Genomic DNA, 16,826 nt, shown 5'->3' on the forward strand with positions numbered 1-16,826 from the left:
CAGCTCTGAGACATTTACAAACTTGTGAGACAGTCCTCCAGCAGCTGGGAAAGACAGCTCAGGCTCAGGAGGATGGAAGTGTCACTTCATTTCATTTCAATGTCATGCTTCCTCTCTGAGTACTCCTGTTACTTCTCTAAAGTCAGGCAGGTCTTAATGAAGGTAGGAGGATGTGTTCTAGGGCTATAAAAGTGGCTTTACAAAGGCACATCAAGAAGTTAGATGTCTAGCACAAGTACCTGCTAGTACAACTGCAGAAATATCTTATAATTCCTTGTGCATCCTTCACTGAGAGAAGTGACTATCTGCCATTTTCATCTTATAGGAAGTATAGTATCTCCTTACCATTGTGAAGATAGCAATAAAAATCTGTGGTTAGTATGAGACCGTACCAAGTCCTAAGGTATACGCTTTGTTTTCTTTTGCCCTAATTCCATTTGTAAAGTATGGCCCAAATGATATGTCAGCTGTCTTTGTTGAAGTAACCCCTTTAATCTTTAGGGTGTTTGTGCTATATTCTCTTAATTATCCTACTATTTTGACAGGTAGGTTAGATATGCAAGTATCTGATATACTTGCCAGAAGCTCTTCTAGTGTGTATATATTTAGGATTCATATTATCATCATCAGAGGGTAAACACAGATTTATTTATTTACAAAGGACAGCCTTGAAAATTATTTCAAATAGTATAATTTTTAAAACTCATTTCCTGCAGAATGCCAAGTAAAACACTAAAATGTTTCTCATTTCTTCTTGTCCTTACAAAAAAAAAAATTCTTATTCAGAAATAATAGCCATTAAGAATTACTCAGCCATATAGTATGCAATTGTTGAAAACCACTGTCAAAAGACAGTTTTAGATTTCAAGACACCTCTGAAGCAGTGAAATATAGAAAATGAAAAATCTCAGGAGTTTCAAAATGTTACTCTTAATGCAGTTGACTGTTAATCATCATGTATCACTCAAAAGATGCTTTCCAGGAACTATGTTGTGTTTTCTTTTTCATATTCCTACTGTTCTTTACCTCCTATTCTAAATGAGTCTTTCATCTTTGTCTTGCTTTGCTCTCTCTGTTCTTCTCTACTTTAGCCTGTTCTGCAAACTAGCTGCTCTTGTTAGACATAGGATCTCACTTTTTGGTAAGTAGTTAAGAAAGAGCTTGATAAAAATTTAAAGAATACGTAATCATTGTTGCTCTTGAAGATTTTCACAACTATAGCCAAAATTCTTTTTAATTCTCCATAAGCTTCTAGTGAAATTAGTGAGGGCATTGAACACGTCTCTGAAGCTAACACTTAATAAAATATATAAGGTGTTGAAGCAGGAAGAAACAGCACATTGTCATATATCCAGACTCCATGAAAAAAAAAATCAATGCTTTGCAGTTACTTTTAGCTTTTCAAAAGTAATCTTACACTAATTCGTTTGATTTCACTCATCCAACTGTTGAATCCAATAGATCAATTTCTCAATAGATAAAAGGGGATGTAAGGAAAAATAATACACCTCCTACGAAGATATTGGTAAAAAAAAAAAATAAAATAAATGCAAATGCTACAAGATACAGAGTTCAGAATGTTGTGAGGTTAGGTGGTAAAAATGTGCCTGAGTAGACATTAGTTATTCTGTTTAGTACTTATATGGAAATTGACTTAAAAAAATTAAAAGTTAATTCTAGCACCAGGCTTAACTCCCTCCTCAGTGATCTAACGTGGGAGACTTAGGTAACGTCTTGCTTAAACTGAGCATCAGCAGTAAGGACATTTTGGATCATTATATGGTGCTGTTTCCTGTGCTATTGTGCTCTCATAGTATTTCTTTCTAACCAGGAAGTGATTCTGCTACGATGGTGAACTGCCTGCACATCTTAGCTCAGTCTCTTGACACACGGTAAGTTTGCAGCTTTTGTACCAGCTGCACACTACTAAGGTTTCACAGAAATTTTCAGAAGCAATTGGATTTCTTCTGTATTTTTTTAATCTTTATTTGCAATCAAAGTTCTTAAGAGCATAAACAATTCAGATATTGCCCTCCACAGTTGCAAATTTTGTCTAAAGTGTTTCACGTACATTTTTCTGCTCCATGTCTGTCATTCAAACACTGAAAACTCTTGTCAAATTTACCAAGTTCATTTGAAGACTTTATGGGGAGATATAAATGACATCACCATTGGAACTGAAAGTAGTGATACCTGCAGATATTAAGAAAGTTTAGTGCATAGTGTAAAATTTGTCATTAGAAGTATGCAGAGTATATTAATATATGGGCATAGTTATATTTGCTAACTTTCACTGCTTATCATTGAAGTGATTGTGTAGATTAAAACAGAGGCAAGAAGTTTTTGAATTTGAGCTGTTTTCTGGCCTGGTTAAGTTACACAGCAGCCTGATAATGAACTTATTGTGAACTTGTGAATAATACTGGCATCTTCAGTAAGGTGTCAGTGAACCATGCAAGAAGTCAATGAATGGGACTGTGATTCTGGTATTGCAGTTGCATTTTCTAGATTTCAGGGCTTTGAAGTATCCTGATTTACACACCTGTGTAAGTTTCTGTGACTCCCATAAAACTGTAGGGATTAAGATTTTGGGGATTTTGAGCATATTTTACCGAGAAGCTTTCTCATGACTTTTGACATTTACTGGGAAGACATTATCTTACTCAAAAGCAGACCACAAAAACCTGGAAAGGCAAGACTGTGGAATCAAGGACTTTGTTGTTATTATTTTGTATTAAATACTCAAAGAAAATTGTTGCTTATACTGCTATTCAGATGTAAGTGCTCTTTTCTGTTCCTAATGGGAAGTTCCCTGATACATGTGGGTATCTTCAACCACTGGCAGAATGTAACTAACCTGCACATGTATCTCTACACAACTACTAAATATCAAGACAAGTTGATATTTTTCCCCTTTTTTGTTTTTCAGAACTGTTATGAAATCAGGATCTGAGCTTGTTAAAGCAGGATTGCGTGCCTTTTTTGAAAATGCAGCTGAAGACTTGGAAAAAACTTCCGAAAACCTTAAACTAGGAAAATTTACTCATTCAAGAACACAAATCAAGGGCGTTTCACAGAATATCAATTATACTACAGTAGCATTGTTACCAATCTTAACATCAATTTTTGAACATATTTCACAATATCACTTTGGAATAGATTTACTTTGTAAGTATTTTAATTTTGAAATTTATTGTGTTATAATGCTACAAATGTTATTTAGTCATGAGTGAATGGATTCAGAGAATGAAAATCTGTTTTCAGCAGCATGTACATTTCCAAAATTAATTCTGAAATTAGCAACATAGTACTTTATTTCTAGTACATGTTCAAAAAAATACTCAATAAGCTTCATTATGTACAATATTTCTTCAAACATTGAGAGGGAAATTAAAATATCTCTTTAAATGCTCTCTTAACAAATGTGTGCATGAGACTAGTTTTCCATACAAAAACAGTGTTTTGTTATATTAAAGGAGACAACTCACTATAAAACCCTTATGAATTTTCACTTACATGGGAAAACCACTGTAGGTATTTGAATTTAAATTTTCCCTGTTTTTAGCATCAGTTGGTTTAAAAATACTGAAATGACTCCTTGAGATTCAGCAATATGCTGAATGGTTTTATTACTTTCTAATGTTTCTAATGCCTGCAATTCTGTTCCAAAATTTTGTATATATTTAGTTCATAATTAAAAGATGGATAACCATGAAAATAATTTCTTTAAAAACATGGAACCTTTAGATCGTGTATTTAAAGGTTAGACCTTTAAACACAGAATGATGTTGTTTAGCTTAAAATTGTACTCTGCAAGTGTGATAACCTGGAATTTATTATTAATAAATATCTGCTGTCCTCTTGGAATATCTAATGATCTGGTAGGCTTTGGAATGAATGTAGATGATTGACCAGGAATTAGAGACATCGAAGGTAAATACCATGTGGAGTATGGACACTCAGAATGTTCAGTGATATATGTGCGAAAAGTTTTAGATACTGTTTAAGATATTGCATAAAACAGATGTTTGATATTTGAAAAGTAATCCTTTTCTGAATAAATATTGATAATGCATTTTCATTTTCCTCTAGTGGGTGATGTACAAGTTTCATGTTACAGAATTCTTTGTAGCCTCTATTCCCTTGGGACCGGAAAGAACATCTATGTTGAAAGGTATTAAGTGTAAAACTCAGCATGCAAAGTTTTCTTTTCATTAGGAGTCAGTTGCTCAGGTAATAAAGCAGTTTGGATGAAAGGTGAATTTGAAAGAGTGAGAGATGTTTAAAATACACTTTCCCTTGAAAATAATTGCTATACTTCAGCATTCAATTCCACAGGGAAAAAACCCTCAATAGAAGTAAATAAGTTATTCTACATATGGTAGTGTATCTGCACAGAGTCTATTTTGCACATAGGAAAAGCTAAATTTTTTCTTTGGGTTGCCATTAGGTTCTCAAAGTTTTGCTGCCACATATTGCTGTGATAAGTAGGCTGAGTACTAAGTAGGAAGCATCTGTTTCACACCTAGGTCTATAAAGGGTTGTCAAAAGAGTTGTCCTGAGCATAAAATCCTGAGCCATGAAAAGTATTCTGACAGCCATTAGCTCTACAAAGAAAACCACTAGTTACTTGTATTTAAAAATCACTAAGGTCTACAGTTCCTTTAAGCATGTAGTTTCTCTGCTATGTTTCAAGCTCTTTCTTCCAATAGAAGGAGATCAAATCTGTATTTGTTAGCTCAGAAAACAGAACTCTCATTGCTTGTCTGTGTATCACAAGGCAGGAAACTCAATAAGGATAACCCATCCTAATACTCATGAAAGTTTTAGGTTAGGTGATTTTGGCTGCCTTTCTTATGATAAAAGCTTAAGAGCCATAGGGAGAGAGACTAAACTGGAAGAAATGAAAATCTGTAGTCTGCTTAGGAGAGGCTTTGCTTAATGTGAGGAATGCTGGTCTCCAATTCCTTCCTTCCAGAGTTTATTCAGAATTCTTTCACACAAAATGCAAGAGGTGTCTGGTGGACAGGTCTTTCCTCCCACTCTGCAAGCTATATGTTCTCATTCAGGCATTTATGCATCCATCACTAATCACAAAGCTATACTCTTTTTCTTCTCTTTCTGGGCTTCAAAATCCTTAATACTCCTTTACATAGATCTGATAGGAAAAATAGGAAGTGCCTTACACCTTATCTATCAGTCAGGATCTCCTCACAGGAAATGAAACATGATTGTGTTTGAGCTGCCTTTCAATAAGAAAAGCTCAGAGCACAAGCCTCCACTTGATTGGCAAAATCTGTAAGCACTGGACAGTTTCCTTAAACCTATTGAAGCTAGCAGCATCACCTTTGCCTGCAGCAATTGTCTTCTGAGAATGGAAAAGAGATTGGATTGGATATATCCAAGGAAACTAATTATTCTCCTAAGGCTGTGTGAGAGGTTTTCAACAGTGGATTTCATTTAGTTTGTTTTTCACTAATCTCACACTCTTAAATTACAGTTTTAGGCAGACATCAGTGTCTAGGTGGGAAGTAGGATTTCAAACACAATGATCAATGTTTCAGAAAACTTAGAAGTGAGTGATTGAGCTGACTTGAACAGTTATTCAAATTAAGCAATGTTCAGTTTCAGGATCAAATTGCACATTTTTCTCCTAGTGAATTTTGGCAGGGACATTAAGAAGTTTTACCTTTCAATGCAGAATGAGTCATAGTGCACTTTTCATAGATAAATATCTCTTTTTATGGCTGAAATAGTTCTGCTGGCTGCAGGGGCTCAGGACTAATTCTTAATTCAATTGCTGCTGCTGCTCTGTTAAGACTAACTTCCTTTGTCAAATGTTTTATCCTTTGTACAAAGACTGTTTAGCTTCTTTAGGATGTTGCAGTTATTTCTGATTTTTCTATGAACATTTCTTCTCTAAAAGTCTCCATGATTCATAAATGTTGAGAACTGGATGCAAAATGCTGTAGCTCTTGATTACTTCGAGCCCTAATGCTCTACTGACTGCATACCTTTCTTCATGGTGTTTCACTTGTCTTGGTGCACTAATAGACGACCCTTGAAAAGATACCTTTCCCTCACATTTGCCAGGAGTTGCCTCCAGAGGCGGAGAGTTTCTGCCCTTTCCCCAATCCCTTTTGCAATGCCCATATCCCAGGACAGGGGTCCCAGATGCTCAGCTTCTCTACCATCCAATGTCATATCGTGGGTCACAATGTCCCAGCATTGGAGCAGTCAGGCCACAAGGGGCTCACCTGACTGGTGGATGAAATCTATTCACACAGCTCACCCAGGAATAGGAATCAAGTGATTACCTTTCACCCCGAGTCTTCCTCCTTGTGAGGGCCCTATTTCCTCTTCCTCCCTCACTAAGAAAACTGATTTTGTCTGTCTTGTATTTTTTCTTCTGTGTAGGGGTTACTGCTACTGGCAGAGGTTGTTCCTCTGGTTCAGCTGCAGTTTGAGTGGCCCCAATGCATTGATTTCCTCCTTCTCCTCCCCCTGAGGGTGCTGTCTAGTACCAAGCAGTGTCCAAAAATAGTAGCTAGAGTCCAGCATGTTGCATAACTTTGCACCTCCCTGAAACTGCCACGGCAGTTTTCCTTCAAATATTCTGCCACTTTATCAAGCACTGTAGTTGCTCTGGGGTAAACTTAAAAACCATTAGAGCAGAATCATCCTTCAAAGGCTGGCACCTTTTCTTCCACCTTCCATACCCTTTGTGACTATGCACCTTCGGGGCAGATCTCTGAAATACTCTCCTAAAAATCTCTTTTGTAACTCCATGGTGCGGATCAAAGCGAGGGGACACAGCAGACCAAGCAATAAGAGCATGTTTTCCTTAACATCCAGGGGAAGTTCAAAATCCTCAAAAGCAGTGGTAACAGGTCTGAAGGAGGATAAGGGGGTGAAAAGCTGGGGAAAATTATCTAGCTTCTTCTTCCCACAGGCTGGATACAATTTTTAATGGACTCCCTGCGGTAGTGCCCAAGATAAGGGCAGAAGAGTAGCACTGAATAAACATCCCAAATGACTTTCATTGTCCTTGTTATCAAGTCATAAGCTGATATTACATAGTGCAGCAACAAAGCAATCCTCATCCCTCTCTCTGCTCTGAAGAATATCACCATGAGGAGCACATATTGCATATATGGGAGTGTATACAAGGTTAGGTACCACAACCATGTGGACTGACCAAGCAGCATTGTGACCAGTTGCCCTGGACCTAATACAATAATCACTTTTGCTTTGTACCCACTCTGGTCACATATGCTGTTATCTCACCCCTTCCTGCCCTATGCTGAGTGCCAAATAGGGGTGTTGGTTTCAAAATGGCATTCCCTAAGTATTTCCCACAGAAACACTCCAAACCATGTTTGAGAGTGTCCATGAGCCACTTGCTCAATCCCTCCTCCCCTGTCCCTGTGGTGGATGGAAGGAAAAATTGAAGGCACTAAAGGTAAATATCATGGGTTGAGATAACAGCAATTTACTGGAAACAACAAAAAAATAAGGCAATGAACAGTAAGAGCAACAGTCCTAACAATGGTGTACAAGAAAGAGGCAAACAATTCACATGCAATTGCTCCCCATCAACAGGACCCCCGACAATGTCTGACCCCTAAGGAGCCCTGTCCCTCTCAATGACATGACGTGGCATAGAATAACCTCTGGGTCCTGTCCATGCCAAAAATTAACCCTGTCCTGATCAGAACCAGAACACTGGTGGAAGTGGAGTTTTAAAACTGTTTTTCTTACAACATTGTGATCTCTGGTAGCTCTTTTCATGTGATAAATCGATTGTTTTTAAGTTATCAGATGGTTCCTAATGTTTAAAAAATATTTTAAAAATCAACTATAAATACTAATACTTCTTTTTATCATGTATGCTAGAAAGCCTGGTGAAACACTTTTCCTCTCAGATGACTTTTAGTGTCTCTCATACACAGGCAGCGTCCCGCGCTTGGTGAGTGTTTGGCATCTCTTGCGGCAGCCATTCCAGTAGCATTCCTTGAGCCTTCCCTCAACCACTACAATCCACTGTCTGTTTTCAACACAAAAAGTGCAAGAGAAAGAGCAAGTAAGTACTGTTCCTCACAAAAAAAAAGCAATCAACAAACCCAAAAACCTGTTTACTCCACTCCAACTAAATAATAGAACTTGTATAATGAAAAAGCCCTTGAATGTATGCCTCAGCAGAGGTCCTGCTACTGATGTTTCATTCCTTGCCATTTTAGCCTTGTTCTGCTTTGTTGAGACTGTGCTAACAATGTTCTCTTTCTCCTAGTTTTTTTTGATATTTTTCTGAACATGATGTTTGAATACTTTTCTAAAGATGCATACTGTAATGTTTTAAGCTTAATTGAAGATGTACATATCTACATTACAAAATTTTTTGGCAAAATACAGTTGTGCTCATGTAGCAAAATACAAGAGGTATAATATCTGATTTAAGTGAACAGAAAAATAATTTCTATGGTTTTGTTGTCAAACCAATGATCCAAAGCAGTTTGGTACAGGGAACTCCCTGAGAATATGATTCATTCCATGAAACCTTGATGAAAAAGGGACTTTGACAAGTTGGACAGATGGGCAAAGAACTGTCTCAAATTCACCAAAGGCAGGGTCCTGCACCTGGGGAAGAATAACCCCATGGACCAGTCCAGGCCTGGAGCTGACCTGCTGGAAAGCAGCTTTGTGGAGAAATATGGGGGGTACTGGTGGACAACAAACTATTCCTGAGCTAGCAGTGTGTCCTTGTGGCCAAGAAGGCCACTGTGACCTGTATAAGGAAGAGCACGGCCAGCAGGTCAAGGGAGGTGGTCTTTCCCCTCTACTTAGCCCTGGTGAGGCCTGACCAGCCCTGGTGAGTGCTGTGTCCAGGTCTGGGCTCCTCAGGACACGAGAGACAGGGAGCTCCTGGAGTGGATGCAGTGAAGGGCAACAGAGATGACGAGGGGACAGGAGCATCCCTCTTATAAGGAAAGGCTGAGAGAGCTGGGTCTCTTCAGTCTCATGAAGAGATGACTGAGAGGGGACCCCATCAATGTACACAAAATATCTAAAGGGAGGGTGTAAAGAAGATGGACCCAGGTTCTCCTTGGTGGTGCCTAGAAATAAGAAAATGGGTAACAGGCAGAAATTGATGCACAGAAAGTTTCACCTAACATGAGGAAGAACTTTCCTGTTGGGTGACTGTGCATTGGACCAGATTGCTCAGAGAAGTTGTGGAGTCTCCATCACAGGAGACACTCAAGAACCATCTGGACAAAAGCCTGTACCATGAGCTCTAGGAATATCCTTGCTTGACCAGGACCAGATCACAGAACCATAGAATAACCTGAGCTTGGAGGGATCACAAGGATCCTTGAGTCCAACTCCTGGCCCTGCACAAGACTCCACAACCATCCCACCGTGGCCCGAGAGTGTTATTCAAATGCTTCTTGAACTCTGTCAGGCTGGTGCTGTGACCACTTCCGAAGTGACTAACCCAAGCTCCTCATAAAGCTTCCCCTTCCCCACCCCTGTGGCCCCCCCTTTAGGTACTCCCTAAAAGCTTAATGTTTTTTTTAATATTCTGATGTCCAAAACTGAGCACAGTAGGTAGGGCCTTACCTCCAGGTGAGGCTGCCCCAGCTCAGCAGAGGGGACAATCCCCTCCCTTGCCCAGCTGTGATGCTGTGCCTGATGCACCCCAGGACACAGGCTGGCCCTCCTGGCTGCCAGGGCACTGCTGACTCATAATAAACTTGCTGCCAAAGAGGGTCCGAGATTTCTTTTCATGACACTGCTTTCCAGCATCTCATTCCCCATCTACACACAGAACCCCACAATGGGCCTTACCCATTCTCTGTTTCCATTGAAAGGAACATGAATCAATCTGCATTGAATTTCTTTGCTTGCTTGTCTCCCAACTTACTCTCAAGGGACTCATATCTTAAAATATTTCAGCATTTTCCTCACTGATCCATGAAAGAATCACTAACTGCCAAAATCCTTGTACCTTTAAAGAAACAAAAAAGAAAAATAAATATGGTTATATTGACTTCATATTCTTCATGAAGTTTTTTCCATATAAAAGCAGTTATGGAAAAGCTTCTGCTAGCCCTTCCTCCCTGTCAGGTCTGTTTTATAGAAGCAGTACTATAACCACTACCATGTCCAGGAACAGTGGAAGAATTTTGTTTGAGTGACTGTCACTAGATTAGATTCTGATGGGTTGTTAATTGCTGAATAAGCACCCTTTATTTTCTAATACAGGCATATGATAACTGGAATTCTTTCCTGGCAATTTTGTTGGGAGATAGTTTGTGAACTAAGTACAGTTTCCTTTTAACCCCACCCATAATTTTGAATTGTTTCTTTCCCTTTCCCCAAGGTGAATTTAATCTTTGGCAAACCAGCATACAAATTGTGAATAATTATGAATACAATGTCCGGAGTATAACCAATATTAAAATAAGCTTTATCTTCTGCACATTTACATAGCTCACCAGATAATTGCAGGACATTTTAGGGTAAAGCCATACCTTTACGGCAGCTATTATTTACATTATCGCTATATGCACGTCATCCGTAAGACACAATTTATGAAAGGAGATACCCATGCATACCCCAAAGTGTTACTATGGCTCTGCCTGTCCAAGATGGTGAAGGAAAAAAATCAGAGCCATTCATATTTAGGGTTTAAACAGAGATGTTCTCTTTCATTCTGCTAATTAATATTTTGGTTTTCTACCTTTACTTGCAGTTTTAGGTATGCCTGATACAGTGGAAGAAATGTGTCCAGAGATCCCTCAGCTGGATAGATTAATAAAGGAAATAAATGATTTAGCAGAGTCTGGAGCAAGGTATACTGAAATGCCTCATGTAATTGAGGTGATCTTACCCATGCTATGCAACTATTTATCCTACTGGTGGGAAAGAGGGTCTGAGAGTGTTCCTCAAAGTGCTGGGCCTTGCTGTACAATGATAACATCTGAGCATCTGAGCATTGTTCTTGGAAACATTCTAAAAATCATTAACAACAATCTGGGAATAGATGAAGCCTCTTGGATGAAAAGAATTGCAGGTACTGTAAATATTTTTTGAACAGTAATTGTACTAATAATATTGAACTACTTTGCTATGCTTTACTTTATTACCCAGTCATATAATAACAAAAATTATAACTACAACCATCATGAAAGAAAGATAAATAAAATATAACTAACAATAAGAGAAATATGTTTATGTTTTATTATTAGTTATATGCATGCATTGTAGCATCACTGTAAGTAGAGAGCTTTCTATTCCTTATAAGAGATCTTGAAAATCTCCTTCTCTATGCACTGTATAAGAGCCTTAGTGCTTAATTTGGAGTTGTGAATTCCATTGATTTTCAAGAGTCCGGAGTTTTACAGTAGAGTGAATTATGTTCATGAAATATCAGGACAACAGGGAAAGAAAATACAAATGGTAAAATAATCTCAGGAGTATCTCAAGTTCAAAATTAGTTGGTTTGCCTAAATAAATGTGTGAGCTATTAAATAAGCTGAAAGTTTTTCCAAATATCACATAAGATATAGTATTTATCCTGCCAAAGAAGTTCACCATATCCAAATTTTATCATTCATATTATACAGTTTAGAATATAATGTGCAATAACACAGTTCAAGAAAATCTATGTAAAGATAATAATTTCCTGCTAAATTTGAGTAACCAGTACCCATTAGTACTGTAGTTTTGGTGTTTTAAATGCTGGAAGGTCTTAAATAATTATAAGGATTCCATTAAAATTTAGTAAAAAATTTGTTGCTTAATTATAGAGGGTGTTTCCTGCGGTTTTGTACTGATTCATCTACATAAGGTGATAATACACTCGTGTTGTTCTTGCAAGGATTTTTGACATTAATAGTTTACATTTTGACTTCAGTAGTTTGCATGCAAGTACTTGTACAAAATTGATCTATGACCTTGAATTACTCATTCATTCTCTTCATTTTAACTTGCCCAAGGCAGAGAAGTAGCAGAGAAGTAAAGGAATTTTTCCAGAACACTATCTTCTGGTGGTTTTCTGACATTGAATACAAAAAACCATCCCAGACAAAAAAAACCCCAGAAAAAAACAAGAAGTATTTTTCTGAAAGCTTTGTGTCCCGATATTTATTTTGATTAGGTTCTTAGTTAGAGATATGGAACTTGCCAAAACCATGATAGTTTAATTTATATTCAACTGATTTGTAATACAAATCCACAGTCTTTTGATCTCTCAATACACAGTTTCTATAAAGCTACATTCATAGTTTTATTAACAATTTTATGGTGTAAAATTTATGAAGCTCCATAACGTTTACTGTTTCTAGAACTTTCACATTCATGTTAATACAATGAAAGACACCAGTCATGCATTAATCATAGAATTATCTATATTTTCATGTATAGTTTATGCTCAACCCATCATCAGCAAAGCCAGACCTGATCTTCTCAGATCTCACTTTATTCCAACACTGGATAAATTGAAGAAAAAAGCTATGAAGATAGTGATGGAAGAAGAGCAACTGAAAGCAGACAATAAAAATGACACCCAAGAAGCTGAGCTACTCATTCTTGATGAGTTTGCTGTACTTTGTAGAGACCTTTATGCCTTCTATCCAATGTTGATACGTTATGTAGACAACAACAGGTAAAAAACCTATATAATTAAACTCATATTTATTACTTAATATACTGGAATCTATGATCAGACAATCAGGAGGAACACAGTTCACTTAATCTTAGGGTAAGAATAAGATCCTGCATATTTTGAGATTCTTAAACCTTAATCCTGAATAATTTAACATTCTTAAAGAAAGTCTTACCTTTAATTCACACCTTTTTTCAGATGCAAATTCCTAGATTAACTAGAAAAATGTTATCTGATCTATTAAATAGGGATCATTATGTTAACTGTCTTCTTTTTAGTATCTTCTTTTAAATTTCTTTTATTTTTGTAATTAGAGCTAATTGGCTAAAGAAACCAGATGCGGATTCTGATGAACTCTTTCGAATGGTGGCTGAAGTTTTTATCCTGTGGTGTAAATCACATGTAAGATAAAATGTGCACTTGTCCTTTAATTTCATTCTATTTTTAAACATAAATGTTGTACATGCAGATAAGTTAAACTTCTGGTGATTTATTTTTTTTCTTTAGAATTTTAAAAGAGAAGAACAAAATTTTGTGATTCAGAATGAAATCAACAATTTGGCATTTTTAACAGGAGACACGAAGAGCAAGATGTCTAAAGTAAGTTACCAAAAAAATTGTGCATCAGGTAAATCTACACCATGTGTTTAATATGTTGAAAGAAGGTGCTCAAAATCTACTCATATTGCAACTGCTCTGCTGTTAGAAGAAAACTAGTTTTGCTTCTTGATGACAGATGAAATATAGTCTATGTACCTTAGACTGAGTTACTAAATGTCTGCTAGTACCCAAAACATAAGATTTGAAGTCTTGATTTGAAAAAGTTGCACATACAAGACAATATGGCTATATTATAAATATGGGTTATTGAACATTCAGGAAAGAAAAAGGTGTACTATTTTATAAAAGCAAGTGAAGCAACATTGCCTCATAATTTTTATACTATATAATATATATTTTTCTACTCAGTCTGTATTGTTCTGTCAGCTTTGATGAAGCACAGCTCTATTTACATATACCTCTTTATATATATAGGGTGCTACATGTGCACCATTTTTCTTGTTTCTTATGAATTAACACATTCATTTAATTTTTTGCTGATTTTCAATATGACAAGATGCTGATATGATGGCTTCAAAGTACATCTTGTTACCTGTACATTAGAGAAATTGTCAAAGGCTGCTTTGACCTTAGCTGAGGAAATGCAGCTAAAGCCAGATGAAGTCCAATTCTAAATTAGTGTTGGTAAATATAGTGAAGAAACCTTTTCTTTTATTCATATTTATAATGTTTTTGGAGTAATCCTATTCTGAAGGTGTAGCAGAGAAGTAGCATTTGAAGTTTTGTATTTCACTATATTTTGGTTTCCTGTAATCTAGCTACTGTAAATCCAATTTTCAAACAATACAGAAACAGATAAAATGTACTGTTGAATTTTTAATTATCATAAAAATATGTTTTAAAATCTGTTTAAAACCCTTTTTTTTTTCTTTTTTTCCTATGAATTGTTTAAATTTTGAAACCTGACTAAGCCAAACCCTGACATTGGAATTTTTACAAGTGAAAATTGTGTATTATCTGCTCATCATTAGTTTATGACCAGCACTGAAAAACAAGTCAAACTTACTAAAGAATTCTGTATTTGGATACAAGGAAATTTTTAACCTGTTTTCTTGTTAAGATGCGCTTATCAAAGTTGTTTGATAGAATTGGAATGTTTGTATCATCCCTATTAACAAGATAAATAGTGAGCACATCCAGGCTATTTGAGGAGCAGTTGCACAATACGACAGACTATAATATGTAGCTCTGTACTTTCATCATATGGCAATCATTGCACACACATTTATTAGGTGTATTGTAACATTTATACATTACAACTGGCCTGACAAGAAGAAAAACAGGTGTGCTTTCAATTTTTAGACACCATAGATTAGAAACAGTATATTTAATCTAAACTGTGCCCCACTTCAGTACTGATAGCAGGATAATATGAAGTGTTAGTGTCATATTTTTGTTAGTCTGGCATGGCAGGAATAAAAGACAAGTCTTTCCAAAATAAGGAATAGGTATTTCTCCTACTGTACTACTTGCAGATTTACAATAGCTAGAGGATTTCATGTTAGTATTTTCTGCAGGAATTTTAGATCTCCTCTTCGAGAGTATTTCAGTTGCATAGAACACATTCCCTTTGGATATACTGAAGTAAATCAGGAGTGGATTTTGATAAAAACCACAGGAATTTAACATCAATTATCTCTACTACCCAAATCTGATATTGAGATTATATTTTCAAATGCCTGTTGTGTATATTTAAGGATTCAGAGATACTATGTATGAATAATTTTATGAATATATTTGTAACAGAAGTGTAGATGCATGTGTAAATATGTTTTTATTCCATGGGTATACAATACAGAGAGATTCTGGGCTTTTTTGTAAGCATATAATTTTTTGTAAGCAAATTAATGTCAATTTATGGCATTCCAGGACACTGTGCATGGTTATTGCTAATAAAGGAAGAAAGAAAATACTGTATTGTTCATAACTGAATATTTTATTGATATGGTACTGTAACAGCAGGCATGATTGAAGAACAGCTGATAATTTAGAAACTTGTTTCATGATGACTTAAATACCATGATGAAATATTTGAAGTGTCTTTTAGAGGGGTTGTATTGGTTTTCTATATATGGTTTTTAAGCAGAAAATGGCTAATATTTCATAATATAAAATATAAGTGGTCTAAACCCAGGACATCAAATAAATTATAGATTTATATCTGTTTTGTTGGCTTTTTTTTTTAAGACTGCACAGGTTAAAAGAAATGAGAAATTCTCTAAGTAACTGAATTTCAGGTTTTCTTGGAGGTTTTATATTTATTTCTATCCTTAGACATTGGTCAGTAGAGGACATTGCATTAAGGAACATTATAATTTCTTGCTTTAATATTAATATTTATCTCAAAAAGTATCAAGTTTACTGAATAATTAGCCCTTTCCTCTCTATCACTTATTCCTCTTTATTCATATTATTTCTAGTGGAAGGGATCTTATCCAATATTTATCAAGCATGACAAAGTATAGAAAACTGAATAAGAACATTGATTATTGACAGTGGGCCCGGGACAGAACATTTTGTGGTCTCCTAAAGGAGTAAGGCCCCAGGCTGATCTCAGACTGCCTTATGTAACAGTGACAGAGACACAGTGTTGTTCCTGATAAAAAATACTGGGATGCTATCAGAATGTAAGGCATAGTATATCCTGTACAGAAGGTTCTATATCCTTACATGCCATTTGGAAGGAAAAAAGAAAGCAGAGGAGGAAGGAGTAGCATTTTGTTACTTATTGGTAGCTAATATCCATGGTGACAAATGATTCATCATTACAATCAAGAATTTCATTAAGTACCCATTGTATTTTTATTATACTATATTAACTGTGTTACTAGTTTTTCAAATAAATGTATTAACAGCTGAGAATTTAATTTTTCTTTTCTAAAAATATGGCAGCAGAATGCTCGGAGGGGAATGGTAAGTTAGAGACCTCTCAGTCTGAGGAGACTGGTAACTTAGATCACATTGAAATACCAGATTTGTGATAGAAGTGTTGAAATGGAGAATTTAAACACATTCAACTCCACTAGTCTGTTATTTTCGACCCCTTCATAAATGTCTTGATAAAATAGCCTTTTGGTTAAGAGGAAATTATGTCCTATTGTGGTTTTCAGTTAACTGGAATAGAAGACTGAATGTATACACTCACACGTACATAATAATTGTGTAATATGTATGTGGGCAATTTTTCTGTGTCAGTTTTGGAATCTAAATGAATGTGTGCCTGGATAATACATCTTCAGTTGCTAAACATTTACATATCCTACTGGAATTTTATTTGACTTGCCCTCATTAATTTTTATAATCTATTCTTAAGAATAGATTGAGTAAACCTGTTATAGAAGTTAGAGGCCATCAAAAAATGCAAGTTCTTATTCTGAAACAACATGGTTGTTTGTGCCCATCTGTAACATGTAGTACACATTGTTTGCAGATTTACAGTAGTTAGAGGATTTTATGTTAGTATTTTCTGCAGGAATTTTAGATCTCTGAGTGTATTTCAATTGCATAGAATGCATTTCCTTTGGACATACTGAGGTAA

General features: G+C 36.0%; 1 protein-coding gene across 13 annotated transcripts in view; it reads left to right on the forward strand.

Annotated features, from left to right (window-relative positions):
• Positions 1–16,826, forward strand: part of RYR3 (ryanodine receptor 3) — a 193,859-nt gene that overhangs the window by 132,871 nt on the left and 44,162 nt on the right. For 7 of the 13 annotated variants that reach the window (XM_064424159.1, XM_064424161.1, XM_064424165.1 and 4 more), the window contains 9 exons: positions 1,092–1,141; positions 1,832–1,892; positions 2,930–3,168; positions 4,093–4,174; positions 7,953–8,083; positions 10,754–11,074; positions 12,427–12,667; positions 12,982–13,069; positions 13,175–13,267. In XM_064424159.1, coding sequence (XP_064280229.1) covers positions 1,092–1,141; positions 1,832–1,892; positions 2,930–3,168; positions 4,093–4,174; positions 7,953–8,083; positions 10,754–11,074; positions 12,427–12,667; positions 12,982–13,069; positions 13,175–13,267 — 1,306 coding nt within the window. Of the gene's footprint in view, positions 1–1,091; positions 1,142–1,831; positions 1,893–2,929; positions 3,169–4,092; positions 4,175–7,952; positions 8,084–10,753; positions 11,075–12,426; positions 12,668–12,981; positions 13,070–13,174; positions 13,268–16,180; positions 16,202–16,826 lie in introns of all 13 variants that reach the window. The other 6 variants (XM_064424152.1, XM_064424158.1, XM_064424154.1 and 3 more) reach the window with 2 other exon arrangements.

Source organism: Passer domesticus, chromosome 6 (assembly GCF_036417665.1).
Source record: "Passer domesticus isolate bPasDom1 chromosome 6, bPasDom1.hap1, whole genome shotgun sequence".
NCBI lineage: Eukaryota > Metazoa > Chordata > Aves > Passeriformes > Passeridae > Passer > Passer domesticus.